The 18,953-nt window shown below is 40.2% G+C and overlaps 1 protein-coding gene across 3 annotated transcripts in view; it reads left to right on the top strand.

Annotated features, from left to right (window-relative positions):
* Nucleotides 1–18,953, top strand: part of atp10b (ATPase phospholipid transporting 10B) — a 253,403-nt gene that overhangs the window by 191,617 nt on the left and 42,833 nt on the right. For all 3 annotated transcript variants that reach the window (XM_060836863.1, XM_060836864.1, XM_060836865.1), the window contains exon 11: nucleotides 14,232–14,417. In XM_060836863.1, coding sequence (XP_060692846.1) covers nucleotides 14,232–14,417 — 186 coding nt within the window. The remainder of the gene's footprint in view (nucleotides 1–14,231; nucleotides 14,418–18,953) is intronic.

Below are 18,953 nucleotides of genomic sequence, written 5' to 3'. Positions count from 1 at the left end.
ATCGTGCCCTTTGCAAGTAATAAGGTTTTCTAGACAGGAGAGGACTCAAATTGATTTTAAAGCTACAGGCAAATTTACAAACACATAAATTGCCATGCACTTGTGGCAGGTTGGCCTACAAGAGATCCGGAATATGTAGCCATGGTTTAGATTCACAGATTCACAGAACTGTTACAGGGCAGAAGCAGGCTATTCAACTCATCATGCTGCTACTGCCTCTTTAAGCTTTTGAACTCAGTGCTGATATCCTATCTTTTTCCTTGCCTTTTTAAAAGAATTATCCCATGTCCTCTTGAATGTCTTAACTGAATCTGCCTCCACCATAAATCCAGAAAGTACATTCAAGAGCCTAACTCTTTACCATGTGTAAAACTAATCACATTCTTACCAAAATTAAGTGTTAATGCAATGTGTTAATTACTCAATCAATCTTTATGATTCTGAAAATTAAGTTATAATAGTGAAGTCTTGTTCTCTTAGATATTGTAATTAGAATCTTTTAAAAATAATATTATTCTATATCTGTATAGAGTCATAGTCAGAGAGATGTACAGCATAGAAACAGACCCTTTGGTCCAACCCATCCATGCTGACCAGATATCCCAACCCAATCTAGTCCCACTGGCCCATATCCCTCCAAACCCTTCCTATTCATTAACTCATCCAAATGCTTCTTAAATGTTGCAATTGTACCAACCTCCACCACTTCCTCTGGCAGCACATTGCATACACGTACCATCCTCTGTGTGAAAATGTTGCCCCTTTATATTTTGTTTTACTTTTCTATTATGTCCCCTTTAAAGAGAAAGAAAAAAACTTGAATTTTTGAGGCACCTTTCCTGACCACCAAATGCCCTAAGCACTTTAGAATGAATAAAGTGGCTGTAAAATGTAATCTGTTGTAATCTAGGAAACATGGCAAATAATATGTGCAAAGAAAATCCCACAAAAATGTGATACTAATCAGAAAATCTGTATCTATAATATTTTGATTTAAGTGCACCATAAGGAAAGACTGTTCTACCCTTCTACAAAATAATGCCATTGGGTCATTTATGTTTATTTAAGTGGGAGGGAATGCAGATCTATAACCTTCTGACTTACATAAGAGTGCTTACTGTTCATGGTAGATTGTTAGTGTTTATATTCAGAATATGAACATTATTTGATTAAGAAATGAAATTACATACAAAGAAAGTCTGTCATTAACCTATTGATTTGTAATATTTGCTAAATGCAGCTGATGGGGGATTAGCCATCCATATTCCACTTCAGCTCATGCAAGTCCGATAGTCATGAACGCTCCTGAATGATCAAATGGATAGTGGCTCAACGTCTGAGTGACATTGACGAGCAGCCCCTGGATATATCTGGTTCGACCACTGACTGCCGTGTATGCAGCTCACCAACAGACAATACGTAATTCCCCTGACTGATTTTGCAGGCCCTTCATGACTGACTGTTGAACACCTGCTGGACTGTATTAGGACAGATCTCTTGACTATGAGCCTCCTAAGTAGATGATGTTTGTTTGAAACCCCTGGACTATAATTGTGTGTGTACTGCTAAATGAACATTCAATATATTTGCTACCCAGCCAGCTAGCACATGCTACAGGACGGCTTGATGACTCAGTGTGCTACTCGGTATGATGTCCCTCACAAACATCCCCTTGATTTGACTTCAACTTCAGTGTCCATTATTCACAAATCCTTGTCAATCCATCTATTGTTTATTTCATGATCTATTAATCTGACTGGTTAAGGAAGTACACATTTGGTTTCATCCTGTTTACTCAAATTTTAGGATGCCCTGTTTTCTATGTTGCACTCGTATCAAGTCACACTTTCAGGATCGTGCTATTAAAAAAGATGAAAACTTAAATGTGTAAGGGCAAATCTAACAAATGACACAACTATTTTAAAGGCTCTTCTGGAAGAAAATATGAACCAATAAGATTTGTGGAGTCCACTTTGCTTTCTTAGGGGTTTTTGAGTTAGAGTCATAGAGTCCGATAGATGCACAGCACAGAAACAGACCCTTCGGTCCAACTCGTCCATGCCAAACAAATATCCTAATCTAGTCCCATTTGCCAGCACTTGGCCCATATCCCTCTAAACCCTTCCTTTTCAGATACTTATCCAAATGCCTTTCAAATATTGTAATTATACCAGCCTCCACCACTTCCTCTGGCAGCTCATTCCACGAGCGTACCACCCTCTATGTGAAAAGGTTGTCCCTTATGTCCCTTTTAAAACTTTACCCTCTCACCCTAAACTTATGCCCTCTCGTTCTGGATTCCCCCACCCAGGAAAAAGACATTATCTATTTATCCTACCCATGCACTTCATGGGTTAAAAAAACCTCTATTAGGTCACTCCTTAGCCTCTGACCCTCCAGGGAAAACAGCCCCAGCCTATACAGTCTCTCCTTATAATTCAGACATTCCAAACCCATCAACATCTTTGTAAATCTTTTCTGAACCCTTTCAAGTTTCACAACAACTTTCCAATAGGAGGGAGACCAGAACTGCACGTAATATTCCAAAAGTGGCCTAACCAAAGTCCTGTACAGCCACAACTTGACTTCCCAACTCCTAAACTCAACGCTCTGAATAATAAAGGTGTCAGATATTTTTGTATTGGCAGAAGTACAACGAATCAACATGGACATTTACTATAAACCGACTGACTCCCACAGCTACCTAGACTACACCTCCTCCCACCCTGCCCCCTGTAAAACCGCCATCCTATATTCCCAATTCCTTCGTCTCCGCCGCATCTGCTCCCAGGAGGACCAGTTCCAATACCGTACAACCCAGATGGCCTCCTTCTTCAAAGACTGCAATTTTCCCCCAGACGTGATCGACGATGCCCTCCACTGCATCTCCTCCACTTCCTGCTCCTCCGCCCTTGAGCCCCACCCCTCCAATCGCCACCAGAACAGAAACCCGCTGGTCCTCACCTACCACCCCACCAACCTCCATATACATCATATCATCTGTCATCATTTCCGCCACCTCCAAATGGACCCCACCACCAGGGATATATTTCCCTCCCCTCCCCTATCAGCATTCCAAAATGACCATTCCCTCCATGACTCTCTCGTCAGGTCCACACCCCCCACTAACCCAACCTCCACTCCTGGTACCATCCCCTGCAACCGTAAGAAATGCAAAACTTGTGCCCAAACCTCCCCCCTTACTTCCCTCCAAGGCCCCAAGGGATCCTTCCATATCCACCACAAATTCACCTGCACTTCCACAAACATCATTTACTGCATCTGCTGCACTCGATGTGGCCTCCTCTATACTGGGGAGACAGACCGTCTACTTGCGGAACGTTTCAGAGAATACCTCTGGGACACCCGGACCAACCAACCTAACCACCCCGTAGCTCAACACTTCAACTCCCCCTCCCACTCCACCAAAGACATGCAGGTCTTTGGACTCCTCCATCGCCAGACCATAGCATCACGACGGCTGGAGGAAGAGCGCCTCATCTTCCGCCTAGGAACCCTCCAACCACAAGGAATGAACTCAGATTTCTCCAGTGTCCTCATTTCCCCTCCCCGCACCTTGTCTCAGTCAAATCCCTTGAACTCAGCACCACCTTCCTAACCTGCAATCTTCTTCCTGACCTCTCCGCCCCCACCCCCTCTCCGGCCTATCACCCTCACCTTGACCTCCTTCCACCTATCACATTTCCAACGCCCCTCCCCAAAGTCCCTCCTCCCTACCTTTTATCTTAGCCTGCTGGACACACTTTTCTCATTCCTGAAGAAGGACTCATGTCTGAAACGATTCTCCTGCTCTTTGGGTGCTGCCTGACCTGCTGCGCCTTTCCAGCAACACATTTTCAGACATACAAATCAAACTTACATAAAAACATAAGAACATAGAATACAGAAATTAAGAGCAGGAGTAGGCCATCTGACCCTTTAAGCCTACTCTGCCATTTAATGAGATCCTGGCTGATCTTTTCATGGACACAGCTCCACTTACCCACGCAATCACTGCATCTTTTAATTCCTTCATTGTTCAAAGTTCACTAAACTCTGGGGCAGTTCCAGCAGATTGGAAATCAGTAAATATGATGCCACTATTTAAAAAAGGGAGATAGACAGAAGGTGGGGAACTATAGTCCGGTTACTTTAACCTCTGTAGTGGGCAAGATGCTTGAATTTATTATGGAGGAAGAAATAGTAAGGCAGCTAGTTAGAAATTGTCTTGTTGGGCAGATGCAGCAGTATTTATCTGTAAAACACACCCTTTCAAGCAAATTTTGTTTCTTCAAGTTTAATAATCAATGAATTGCTCTTCCTATTGGAACTGCCACACTCCCTACATTTTCAAAATTCTGTGATTTGGGATTCTCTTTGAAATTTAACTTTCAGCATCCATTGTTGTAGATTGAATGCAAAGGTGGGGCATGCAGCTAAAGGATTTAATGTAATGGAGAGCTAGCTGCTGACAGTTGATAAGCCTCAGACTTGCAGCAAAGATAACAACTTGATTGCAGACGTAGCCATCCTAAAGAAACCTTTTATTTATACATCCGTGAGACATGTACAGGGGTTTATTTTACATGTAATACTTGCGGTTAAAGTTCTCTTTTGATCTATCCTTTGGCTTTTTAGAAAGCTTCATTTATTCATTAAGCCTGGAGGCTAAAGCTGCTGCACATTCAGTTAAAAGCAGGGTAATAGAAATATAGAAACTATGAACAGAAGTTGGCCCTTTGAGCCTGCTCTGCCATTCAATATGATAATGGCTGATCCATTATCTCCACATTCTTCCCATTCCCCTTTTTGCCTTTAATATCTAAAAACGTATCGATCTTGAATATATTCAATGATTTGGCCTTCACAGCCTTGCGTGGTAGAGAATTCCACAGGCTCACCATCCATTAAATGAAGACATTTTTCCTCATCTCCTTCTTAAATAGTTTATCCCATATCCTGAGACTGGGTTCTTTGGTTCTAGATTCCCCAACTGCACCTAACCTGTCCAGCCCTATTCGAACTTTGTACATTTCGATCAGCTTCCTTCTCATTCTTCTAAACTCTAGCAAATACAAGCCCAGTCAAACTAATCTCTTCTCACAGGAGAAATTGAGGAATGAAATAGCAATGAAACGTACCAAGTCAAATAACTAAATTATCCATTCCTTTTAAATTTACGTAACTAATAAACTTTAAGTCTAGTACTGATTACAGAAGACAGAAAATAGCTCTGGACAATCTTTCTTTTCCTTCTACTTAACTGGTCAAAGTATTTTGTGCCCTGTATAATTCATTAGTCATCCTTCTTTCCCACTAAAAAGAAAAGTATTTTTCAGATCTTGTCATCAGTTGTTTAAACACCGTTTTATTTCATATTATATTGTATAACTGAATATTATATTCAGTTCCTCCTGACCATCTGCACAACAAATTGGAAAAGTACAGAAGATATGTTCACGAGGTAAAGTTGCCATCGCTCTGAAAAGTTTTACCAATATGGCTAACTATTCACTCTGCCTTTCCTCAAAGTAGTTTTAGCAGATTAGAAATTCACGTTTGTGACAGATAAAAATGAAACTTTCTCATATTGCACTGTCATAAATGCATAAGAATGTGGAAGTAGTGACCTCAATTATCATAATGTTATGATTGAAACTGATTATAATTTCTTCTCCATGTTTTTTGTCTAACTGATGGCTAGAATTTCGACTTAAGACCCAAAGTAGGAGCAATTATTCTGCAATTATACACTTTCCTTTTCCATTAATCTTCGTTCAATTTTGTGACTTAAATGGATTGAGCTTCTAATGCTTTCACATCTCTCCCTTTGATTCAAACACTGTGTGATGGATAATGATCTATTTCAATGTTAATGTATTTCTTCAAGAGATGTGAAAGAGAATGTAGGATGACTTTACTATCATTCTGCTTCTCCTCCGAATTCCATGGAAAAATGGTGATGAATATAGTCCTTTCCCAATAGCTCCTATTACAGAAGTCAGTAGCTGAACACAAACTTTAATTGAACTGGCTAGAATTCTGATCGTAGATGCATTTTGAACCTGACCCTCTGATTCATTACATTAAAATCCAATTAGGTATAAAATAGAACTTCAATCTGTTCCAATCAGAAAGGTTGGTTTAACATTGTCTTTGCTCAATGTAAATAGGTCTCTTTTTCCTGATAAGATTTACTCAGTGAACTCTTTCAAGTGTGAATTATGAATTGACACACAAAATGCACTGGGCTTGAATGTGGTAAATGTCTAAAAAGAGTTTTAAAAATGTGATGGGCTAATGTACTGGAGACTTAAGTTTAAATCCTATCACAGTAGCCAGGGAGTTTAAGCTCAATAAATCAAATACAATATCAAATTATGAGATTTTTAAATAGCTTACATGTGTCATGCTGATGAAACAAATTGATTGTTCTTAAAACTCATTAGGTTCAGTTATGCCCTTTAGAAAATGAGATTTGGTGGCTTTACCTGGTTTAGCCCATATGTGACCACAGACTATCAGCAACATGGTTGACTCTTACCTACCATCTGAAGTGACCTAGCAATTTGTTCAGTTTTAACTTGATAAAAATTAGGGCTCGTAAAGATGCTAATCTTGCCAATGATACATCTACCCCATGAATCAATACCAAAAATGTGAAGGTGGTGGGTCTATTAGATTAATAATGCCCTATCATTGTTAAAGTTAGAAAATATGTATACTCAAGTAATATATTAAACTAGAGCAAAGTTATGCCTTATTAGCTTCTTAATACATCTGAAAAACCCATGCTGCATTTAGACATGACGCTGCATTCTCAGTAGAAATGCAGTTTTGTGTTCAAAGTCCCTAAGCTCCTCTTAGGATACTTTTTCCCCATTTTCACATGGATAAGTCTTCAAGTGTACTTTTCAACAAAGTCCCATTCATTCATGGACTTCCAGTAGCAATGCATTGTTGTGGTTCTGTTCGCCGAGCTGGGAGGTTTTGTTGCAAACGTTTCGTCCCCTTTCTAGGTGACATCTTCAGTGCTTGGGAGCCTCCTGTGAAGCGCTTCTGTGCTGATTCCTCCGGCATTTAAGTGGTTTGAATCTGCCGCTTCCGGTTGTCAGTTGCTGTCCGCTGCAGTGGCCGGTATATAGGGTCTAGGTCGATGTGTCTATTGATAGAATTTGTGGATGAGTGCCATGCCTCTAGGAATTCCCTGGCTGTTCTCTGTTTGGCCTGCCCTATAATAGTGGTGTTGTCCCAATTGAATTCATCTTGTTTGTCATCTGAGTGTATGGCTACTAGGGATAGCTGGTCGTGTCATTTCGTGACTAGTTGGTTCATGGATGCGGGTTGTTAGCTGTCTTCCTGTTTGTCCTATGTAGTGTGTGCAGTTCTTGCATGGGATTTTGTACACTACTTTGGTTTTGCTCATGCTGGATATCGGGTCCTTTGTCCTGGTGAGTTGTCTGAGAGTGGCTGTTGGTTTGTGTGCTGTTATGAGTCCTAGTGGTCGCAGCAGTCTGGCTGTCAGTTCAGAAATGCACCTGGTGTATGGGAGTGTGGCCAGTCCTTTGGGTTGACATGCCACAACAACGAGCACCCGAGCTACAAATCTTCTCACAAACTTTGGAGTAGCAATGCATCAAACAAAAACTCTTTGGTCCTTTACTCATCAAAAGCTCTTTGAATAGGGATTCAGCTTCACTGCACTTTGAGGTTATTAACTCAGAAAGAGTTCTGTGTTCATAGCAACTCTTGTTATAAATGTTCTTTCCCAAATTTCTTTGTTGATCCTAAATTTCTGTGAGTCTCTACACAGCAACAACAAGTGCCTCCACATCTGTCTCCAGGAGTTCAAAGTTGCACCTTACTTTCAATACATTTTGCTGAGAGCCCCTCTCTCCATGGCAAATAGATCACATGGTAATACCTGCAAGTAAATTAGGTCAGATTGGTTGTCCTGGGCCAATGTAGTAGAACATTGACATACTCTGGACTGCTTCCGTTTAGTTTGAATTAAATTAAAACATAATCATTTTATAAAGTCCAGTTTTTGTTACATGTGTTAACAATGTTATCGTACTAAAAGTTTAATAATTACAGTATAATTCCTGAAATAATCCCAGCAGGGCCTATCAGCTGGTTCGAAAATGCGTTGTTCCACTTTGTAAGGAGTGGCATGGTGGCTCAGTGGTTAGCACTGCAGCCTCTCAGCACCAGGATCCCAGGTTTGATTCCAGCCTCGAGTGACTGTCTGTGTGAAGTTTGCACATTCTCCCCGTGTCTGCATGGGTTTCCTCCAGGTGCTCCGGTTTCCTCCCACAATCCAAAAGATGTGCAGGCCAGGTGAATTTGCCATGCTAAATTGCCCATAGTGTTAGGTGCATTAGCCAGAGGGAAATGGGTCTGGGTGGGTTACTCTTCGGAGGGTCGGTGTGGAGTGGTTGGGCTGAAGGGCCTGTTTCCACACTGTAGGGAACCTAATCTAATACTGATTGTTGCTGAGCAGATAATAATCAAGGAACAGCACAATCAGTATATGCCATGTCACCAAACAAGGTGATTTATGATAGCATGACATCTTTGACCACAAAACTCTGGAATGAGTTGTGAATTCTGATGTATGCATTCAATAACCCAACTCAGTGTATGCCAGATAATCAAATAGCCCACTAATCTACAGCAATATATTCTGTGATTGATAGATAAGCTTGCATATTACTAATATGCCCATTCCAACTGTTTGACAGTATACCTAAGGCAGTAAGGATGAAATTCCATAAAGAATTGAAACTTGGCAATTTGCAGAGAATTATCGTGTTCCCTAATTGAGGAAATTGATTGAATCTACTTTCGCTTTTTTTTTGTCTTTCTTTCTCTCTCTCTTTGCTACATATTTGCTGAAAAAAGATAAGTCAGACTTCTATCTTTCATTGTGATATATGAAATTTTATTTTAATGAAAACATATAATTCAGATCACGTATCCACAGATTTCAATTACAGTGGAGTTAAAATCAATTTACAGTTCTAAATACTTCTGACTGAAACTGCCTGATAAACCCACTACAGAATTGTAATAACTACCAAGGGTGCAGCAGCAGGTATCTGTAATTGATATAATTACATTTGCAGTAGCTGGGAGAATTATTATTCTAGTACTACCTACTATTCTGTATGAGGAAATTTTACTGTTTTGGCAATCAAAATTTCTGACAGCTTCAGTTTTGATATTTGACTTCCCCATCAAATTTGATTACCACTCATTCACACATCTCCCTTAAACTTGGAAAACAGCCATTCCCACATAATCCAAGAGAACAATATTATTTTTTATTGTCAGAGTTTCCAGTGAATGTAAAGAATGGAAAGTGAAGTATTGCAGTCAACTAAATTCCTGCATTTCACTAAACACAGGACAGGATTTCACACTTCTCTCATAGCAGATTTTAACATCGTGGGGATGTATAAAGTCCATCCGATCGTCTGTCTGCAGCCCACGCACCCAATTCTGAACCATCTGGAATTTCACCAAGGACTAGGGAGATTAGATTACTTACAGTGTGGAAACAGGCCCTTCTGCCCAACAAGTCCACACCAACCCTCCGAAAAGCAATCTAACCAGGCCCATTCCTCTACATTTACCCCTTCACCTAACACTATGGGCAATTTAGCATGTTTGGACTGTGGGAGTAAACCGGAGAATGTGCAAACTCCACACTGTCTGAGGCGGGAGTTGAACCCAGGTCTCTGGCACTGTAAGGCAGCAGTGCTAACCACTGTGCCACCATGCCATCCGTGCCATCGTGCTGCCCGAGATGGTGGCCTACCATTCCTTGGGCTGATTGAAACTCAAATTAATGATCTACTAAGGGTTTCTTCCCACTGACACTGATAGTTTATTCATGTTTTTGGGGGAATGATGGATTCCATGTGGGAAACCTGGTAGCCTCAGCTGGAAAGACTAGTATTAGGTGGGATAGAGTGGGAAGGGGACGTTCTCTGTGGTTCACAGGCCCACTGGAGGTACTTGATTCTCAAAGTCAATCACACCCTCTCTCAGTCTCTTGAAGCCAGCCCTCCACTTGCTACCCCCCCCCCCAACTCCTGCACCCTCCCCCCACTTCCCTGAGACCCTCAACACAGATTTACCCTGGGCTTTTCCTATGTGTGAGCTGGCATTGCTGAACAATCCACAGTCGCTAGAGGCTAAACTCTCTTCTAAAAGCAATTAACCCTGTTCCCACAGTTGAACTGCTGCTGAGTAGCTGTCAAGTTTGTGAGGTAACTCCCCTCCCCCTCCACCTTCAACCTTTTAGCAGCAAGGAAGGGAATTGCAGCAGTCATCTGATTCAGACCTTTGTGCAAAATGTTAATGAGTCCATTTGCTGGTGCCTCTTAGTCAACTGTGCCTCTGTATTATGTTTTTAAAAACTGTCTTGGAGCAGGTATTTTTTTTTGAAAAAAGAAGAAAATTATTCTTCAATAACATCGCGAAATTATCCAATGACATTATAAAATTTTTCTGACCATTGATATTAGGCTAATTTTCCAATACACTCGGAACATTCTAGAATCTAGAAGATTTTGAAGATTAAAACCAAAGCATCCACACTCTTTTCTCATGTCACCTCTTTTAAAACCCTGAAATGAAGATGATCAATGGAATTGTTCATGCCTTGTCCTGTTCATTTCTCCAGTCATGACTAATAATAAATGCTCGAAGTTTAGAGAATGCTGATTTCCCTCTCTGACTGTTTAAAGCAGTCAGCGGTCACTGTTCTTTTGGAATCAAACACCTAACAGCTATCTTGATAGCTTATCTCTTTTGAAAGGTTGCCACAGTAGTTAAAATGTTCAGTCCAGTTGGGCAATTCTATTGCAGAGCAAGCTGATAGGGAAAGTTCATGATGTTTACTCCTTACCTGAGGAAAATGTCACAAACAGTAGGGTAACAAAAATGACATTTTAAGTATGTATCATTTAGTGCCAGAGGTGAAAAAGCAAAAAAAAACCCTCAAGAAAAAACCTGATCAGACATATCTAGTATATATATGGCTTAAGCAATTACCTTTTGCCAAGTGGCTATGTACACTTACAACTGAAGCCAACACAATCTTGTATAAAGATAATTTTCCTTGAGGTGTTCAAAAATTCCATACCATTTTCAATGCGGATTTCTATTGAGGAACAGACAGTAGTGGATCTCTGATAGGTAACAATTCTGGCTGATAGCTATGTGTTAACAGACAAACCCATAAATTTAGGAAAGCTTAGGTTTGGTATCTGTCACAGACCAAGAAGAGTTAAAGAAGAGGTAAATGCCCAGAGACAATTTGAAGGGAAAAGGAAGGCCAAGCAAAGAAGACAAAACTAACTCGACTGTGAAATGAGGGAATCAGATTGGAGACAGATGGGAAACCACCCCCCAAATACATTCACTGTGAGAAACTAGGGCTTGGAAAGGAAAGTCTTTGATTTTGGCCTTCCCCAAAAAAATCAAACTTCAATATCAGTTTCTGTAGCATTATTAGTGGTCAGTGTCAGTGCAGGCTGGTTTTGTATCGAAAGGATCAGTGACAACTGACTGTTTTAAACAGCCATAGACAGAAATCAACATTCTCCAAACTCAGAATAATTAATATTCGTAAAGACAAAATATTGGAGAAATGGATAGGACAATATGCACAAAAACTTTCCAGGACCTGATGATCTTATTTTACGATTTTCAGAGGGAACTGGAAAGAGAGTTGATGCATTGGTTTTAATCTTTCAGAATCTTTCATGGACTGCAGCAGGTCAAGAAGGGCAAAGAAGGCTCTGCCTTACCTTCTCATGGGCAACTAGGGATGGGCAAGATCCCACCAGTGATGCCTGCTTCCCCTGAGCGAATATCTTTCAAAAATCCTCGATTCTGACATCATTAGTCAGACAAGTTTTAGAATCTATTAAAGAATATTTGGAAATCCCAAATATCAAGTCAAGTTCTAAAGTCTTACCTGGCCACCATAGTGTGGGAATTGAACCCACAGTGTTGGAATAACACAGAACTTGCAAACCAACCATCCAGTCAACTTAGCTAAACTCATCCCCAATCCCAAACATCTTTCAAGAATATTAATATGGTTTTAAGAAAGGAAATTTATTGGAGTTTTTTTGTTGTTGCATATTCAACCAGTAAGGTATTAAAGCATCATTCCGATTTTGTGCTCTGTTCAGTATGGGTTGATTAGCACATTTAGTTTGTGAGTTACTTTGTGATAGAGTAACAGCAACAGTGTGGGTTCAGTTCCTGTACTGGCTGAGGGTGCCATGCAGGACTTTCCTTTACAAATTCTCATCTTGTCTGAGGTGTGGTGACCCTCAGGTTAAACCACCAGCAATCATCTCTCTCTAATTGATGGCAGCAGTGTAAGGTTCCTATGCCAGACCTTGTCCACTCAGTCCATTTTTTTTTCTCTCAAGAAGCAAAGAAACTGAAACAAAGAATTATTTAAATGCGTGTCTGAATGTGTGGTTATAGCCTCTTAAAATTGACATCTGTTTCCTCTTTAACTCTTCGATAATTCCAAAATTCTCATCGTGAAATTGTTTCAAAGACATTGCCTCCAGCTGCAAAGTTCAAAGTTTTTTTACAGTCAATATGTTCTAGTTTCAGGCAGCTCTGTTTTGACCTCTGAGATCTTTTATTCAAGTTACTAACAGAATGATATTCCAGAGTGAATACCAATGGGAACATAAATAATCCATCAAAGTTGCTCTGCCATTCAATAAGATCAAACCTGAACTATTCCTTCCATATACTGTGAATCCAAGAGTATCTAAAAGTCTGTCAATATCTAATTGAAAAATATAATCGAGCAAGCATTTAGAGCTTTCCGTGGTAGAGATTTCTAAAGACTTAACAGTCTTTCTACAGCAATCTTTCTAATTTTCTATTTGGCAGAATGGGCCTCAGAGTCCTGAGTGGTTTAGCAACTTCCAGAACTGAAGTCAATGGGATGATTGGCATGCTTATGTTGATCATCATTTGCAGAATTTTGGAGCAGCTTCATATGTGGGCAGATATACTGTTTAGAGGCAACATTGCTCTAAGTGAAGAAAATTCTCCACATCTCAAATGGCAGCCCAATGGCATACCCAATTGGCTTTACAAAGTAAAGGGGGTCTCAGTCAAGGAAAAACAGCCTCATCAACAGCAGTATTACTCCAGATGAGAATTTGCATCCCAGCACTGATTCTCTTTTTCTCCACCAGCTGAAAGTTGCAGAGCTTCAATTCCACCACACCAGACAATTCTATTTTCCTGGTGGTACTGCTGGGCTACCAGCTTTCTGGTTGGAACAGCGGCACTTGCGACAGACTTTCATCCTTAAATAGGAGAACGGGCCAGCAAAAGCTGCATAATTGTCTGCCACTCATAAAATTCATGGGGAAAGTCCTGAATGCCATTTGTCTGGGCTGGAGACAAGTGTTTATTCCCCTACTTGGGCACCTGCCCAGTTGGTAAGGCACATGGCCATTATGTCTTCAATAAATCAGTCTGAATGAAACTTGATTGCTAACACTGAGCAGTGAAATCAAAATAATGGTTTCAAAGAGGCAAAATGAAACAAAACAGTTGGTAACTATGTATTACTTTGCTTATCAGTTTCCACCGTCATGATATGAGAATCTTCATTAAATCACAATCAGCAATGTCTATTCCACATTCTTTCTAGCAAACTCTTTCCCAACCCTAAAGACTTAACTTTATAAGGGTTGTTGAATATCAAAACAGTTTTATACAACACTGTGCCAAGAGTGGACACAGCAGCAGTTACTGATAATGTATATGTCATAATGGTTGCAGTGATTGTTAGATGTTCAGCTAACTACTGAGGTATTGGAATCATGCCAACATTAACACCGTCACATGTAAGAAAGCATGAGTATAGAATTACAGTACAATAAAACTTCATGAGCAGAGAGAGCAGTGCATCTCTGAAATTTATAGATATGAGCTTAACTTTGGATACAAGTAATTTACTCATTTTCACTGACCAAGCAATTGCAAATGTGACTGATTAGAAGTTCATGAAATGCATTTACGGAATTAACCCAAATATCTGAGTGAAGTAAGTGATAAGAGTTATTCTCAGGAAATGAATGCAGGATCTACCCTCAAGTCCTAATGACCCAATTCATAATTCAAAGAATGTACTATTTGTGTGCTTTTATTTTGTGTTTGTGCCTTAGGAGAAAGAAATCATCCCTGACGAATCCTTGCTGAACAGAATTCAAGATGCTGTTGTTCATATGGACACATGGACTCGACTTAAAGACAGCACTGAGTTGGAAAATGCATGTATCATAGATTTCTTTCTGGCTTTGACATTGTGTAACACAGTTATGGTTTCCACAGCAACACAACCAAGGCAACGAGTAAGTCGATTCTATTTTGGTTAATTTGCTACAGTTTATTCTATAGATGCATTTAGCAGGAGGAAAAAGATAAAAAGGTGTTTGGTTTCTATGGACACTGCAAATAACCTGAATATTCTGTTGAAAATTGAAGATTGGATTTAACAGTAAATGGCCCAATATAACATGTTCTGAACGCATTGTGCCTCCAGAATAAGCAATATACTAAATTCTAATGTCTGCAATTCAAACCAAATGGTAAAGTAGCACTTCATTTTCAGCCACTTGATTACATTGTGCATTGTTAGTCTGAGTAAAATTAACCACTTTTTAAGAAGGTAGACTGAATTACATTTCAAGACATGAGAAAACTTGGTTCAGATTTTAACAAGGTAGTTCAAGCTGTCCTCTTGCAGTTGACATCTGAATTCTCTTTGTTTCCACTTTGTGGTGTACTTTGTAGTGGCTAGGTCTAAATAATTGGTCATTTTCTATTGGTTTGCACTGGTCAGAAACTTTAATTTCCATGCATTGTCTCTGAATCTTAGGACTTATCTTTTTATCTCTCTTTCTTAGCTGCAAATGTCAAGTGTAATCTTGTCAATTGAGATCAAGGTTTCCTCCTTGACACTTTTCCCATGAAAATGTAGTCATCCTTAAAGATCTGCATCAAATTAGATACATTTTTAAATCCCCAAGCTGATCTTTCAGAGCACCATTAAAAGTTTTATAGTGCTGACTTCTGTAACCTGGTTGACAACAATTTAGATTTGGAATTTTGTGTTAACTTTAGTATACAGCTTCACATTTAGAATTTACATACAAAGGGAAAAAACAAAGAACAAAAAAAATTCATAGCTCAGAAACAGGCCCTCTGGCCCTCCAAGCCTGAGCCGATCCAAATCTACTGTCGCCCAATTCCTAAGCATCTGTATCCCTCTGCTCCCCACCTACTCATGCATCTGTCCAGACGCATCTTAAATGAATCTACCGTGCCTGCCCCTACCACCTCTGCTGGCAACACCTTCCAGACAACCACCACCCTCTGTGTAAAGTACCTGCCGCGTGTATCCCCCTTAAACTTTCCACCTCTCACCTTGAAAGTGTGACTTCTTGTTATTGAATCCTTCACCCTGGGAAGAAGCTTATCTCTATCTACCCTGTCTATAGCCTTCATTATTTTGTAGACCTCAATAAGGTCCCCCCCCCCCCCACTCAATCTCCTATTTTCTAATCAAAACAAACCTAACCTACTCAACCTTTCTTCATAGCGAGTACCTTCCATGCCAGGCAACATCCTTGTAAACCTTCTCTGCACCCTCTCCAAAGCATCCACATCCTTTTAGTAATGTTGTGACCAGAACTGACCACAGTATTCTAAATGCTGCTGGACCAACGTCGAGTACAATTTTGACATGACCTGCCAGCTGATATACTCAATATCCCGTCCGATGAAGGCAAGCATACTATATGCCTCCTTGACCACTCTATCCACCTGTGCAGCAACCTTTAGGGTACAGTGGACCTGAACTCCCAGATCTCTCTGCTCGTCAACTTTTCCCAAGGCTCTTCCATTTACTGTATAATTCGCTCTAGAATTAGACTTCCCAAAATGCATCACTTCACATTTGCCTGGATTGAACTTCATCTGCCACTTCTCCACCCAACTCTCCAGTCTGTCTATATTCTTCTGTATTCTTTTACAGTTCCTTATGCTTTCTGCTACTCCACCAATCTTCATGTTACGTGCAAACTTGCTGATCATACCAACAGTGCCCTCTTCAAGATCATTTATGAATGTCACAAGCAACAGTGGCCCCAATACTGATTCCTTTGTTCCCTCTTACTGTTGAAGGAAGTTTGCTTCTCAATTTGATCATCCTTCATAAAAAGCTATTCTTCAGGAAATTGCTTTTAGCCTTAGAGTGCTATTTGATAGATTATGTAGAAGTTAACAGAGGCAGTGACGCTGAATCTGGAGGAGTTGACTCCATCTGTCTTCACCCCATGAAGCAGTTATATAAATCAAGTCTGAGTTCCTATCTTGTTAAATGATATCTGCTATCTCTTAATCAGGAAGATAGATCAGACATTTTCTGCTTTCTGTGTGATCTACAACCTCTTTTCAGCACTAGGACCATTTTCCCTTCAGTAATAAATTTGACAAAGATGTGAATTCATTCAACATTTGGAAATTCAGAAAGTCTGCAGTCAATGAAATATTGCACAAAAATATTATTCACCTCATGGTGTTACATTTTTGTTCCCACCAACTTGATTGCCACATCCTTTTGCAGTTTTGCTGCTTGTACCTAGGTGATAATAGCTAATCGTCCCCTCCTAACCTTTAGTGTAATCATCTTAGGCACAGAATCCAGTTTATAAGTATACAGATGACACAAACACCACCACCATGACTGACTCCAGAGCTGTCAATTGCTATTTCATCCTAACACTGTACAACAAGTTTTAGAAAATCCAGCTTCCTGACAGACCAAACTGAAATGACAATTAAACAGAAGATCATAACTCCTCTTTGTGCTTATTTTTGATAGTTCTTTTTTCTTCTCTTATTTCTTCCTCAATTCCTTGCCGTTACATTTGAACAACTGCCATTCTATCAATTACACCCTTTGCAGGCACATCTTTACTTATCTTGTTACTACACCCTTTGGTTTTTTTCTGCATGATATTTTTGTTACTTGTTTTCTTCTGCTATCCAGCCTATCATGATCTTCCGTTTTGTTCTTCTAATCTTTCTATACCTTCCCTTGCACAAAGTCTATTACAACTTAACCGTTTACTGTTCTGATGAAAGATTACAGAACCAAAATATTAATTTTGTGTCCTTCTCCACAGACATCACTGACCTGCTGAGAATTTCCAGCTTTTTAAATCCCTGGCTTCCTGTCCAGGTTTAACTCAAGAGATGTACCACATTTCTATTCTGTTCAACCCTGAACTTACTTCTAAACTCCAATTCTGATTCATCAACAATCATGACAACTTCCACTTCTTTAATGTTACATGCTTTCATCTCTATATTTCCACCATAATTTACCAAATGTCTAAGGTAAGCAAAAAGACATATCAATCATTTTATAATTGATGTGAGAGCTGGGTAAATCTTAACTTTGTTGAAAATTCTTTGGAGAAATCAACTTTTTAAATTGAGATTTATTTATCTCATCCAGCCTTTTGTAAATTGTAAGTCCTCCTCATTATGGCTGATGCGAGGGGGTGTGTGTACATTGTTTTTTGGCATAATGACCTCTACATTGCAGAGGCTGAGCACCACCTCTCAGGCACCTCCTTCAGTTTCCTCCTGGATCATGATGTCACCATCAAATACCAGGCTATTGCGTCGACAGTGGTGACTAATCTTGTGATGTCTCTCTTCACTATTTTCAAGCTCATTTTCCCGAGTCCTGCATAGCCCACTTCTCCCTCCTTCCCAAAATCGAAACCAGGGCTGCCCAGGCAGGTCAATTGCTCCTACTCCACAGAATGCATCTCATCCTACCATGACTCAAGGTTTTTCTTGCCTTGTCCAATCCCTTCCCATTTACATAAATGATTCTTCTGACTTTTGATGCAAGTTTCAGAATTTACAGTCCTGGGATCCAGCCACCTCCTCTTCACAATGGATGTGCAATCCCCTTTGCGTGCCCAACCCCCATCAGGATGGTTCCCCAACATCTGCTTGTTCCTGAACCATTTCTATCCATCGCCACTCTCCTCCACATCTCACTGTTTGGGGACCCTGCAACCTTCAAGCATCAATATCAAGTTCAATAATTTTAGAGCTTGAGTACCTTCTCTTTTGTCCTTACCCCAATCCCCATATACCACGCTGACTAGATATCCCAACCTAATCTAGTCCCATTTGCCAGTACTTGGCTCATATCCCTCTAAACCCTTCCTATTCATATACCCATCCAGATGCCTTTTAAATATTGCAATTTTACCAGCCTCCAACACTTCCTGTGGTTCCTCATTCCATACACGCACCACCCTTTGCATGAAAAAGTTGCCCCTTATGTTCCTTTTATATCTTTCCTCTCTCATCCTAAATCTATGCCCTCTAGTTCTGGACTCCCCCACCCCAGGGAAAATACTTTATCTATTTATCCTATCCATGCCCCTCATGATTTTATAAACCTCAATAAGGTCACCCCTTGGCCTTCAACGCTCTAGGGAAAACAACCCTAGTCTATTCAGCCTCTCCCTGTAGCTCAAATTCTCCAATGCTGGCAACATCCTTGGAAATCTTTTCTGAACCCTTTCAAGTTTCGTAACATCCTTCTGATAGGAAGCAGACCAGAATTGCACGCAATATTCCAAACCAATGTCCTGTACATACGTCCCCATTAGTAGCTTTTCTTTCTCACAGGCTTCGCCACCATTATCCATTCCTTTGTCTACCCAACTGTTTTCTCCCTCTCTGACCTTCACCTCTACCTTTCCCTTCCCCCTAATCTTCAGCATATGTACTAACCTTTTCCTACATGTAATCTATTCTGAAGATGGGTGAGTGGACCTGAAGTGCTGAGTCTG

The sequence above is a fragment of the Hemiscyllium ocellatum genome, chromosome 16 (assembly GCF_020745735.1).
Source record: "Hemiscyllium ocellatum isolate sHemOce1 chromosome 16, sHemOce1.pat.X.cur, whole genome shotgun sequence".
In the NCBI taxonomy this organism is placed as follows: Eukaryota; Metazoa; Chordata; class Chondrichthyes; order Orectolobiformes; family Hemiscylliidae; genus Hemiscyllium; species Hemiscyllium ocellatum.
The sequence above is the reverse complement of the archived record's forward strand: the minus strand, read 5'-3'. Positions and strand labels throughout refer to the sequence as shown.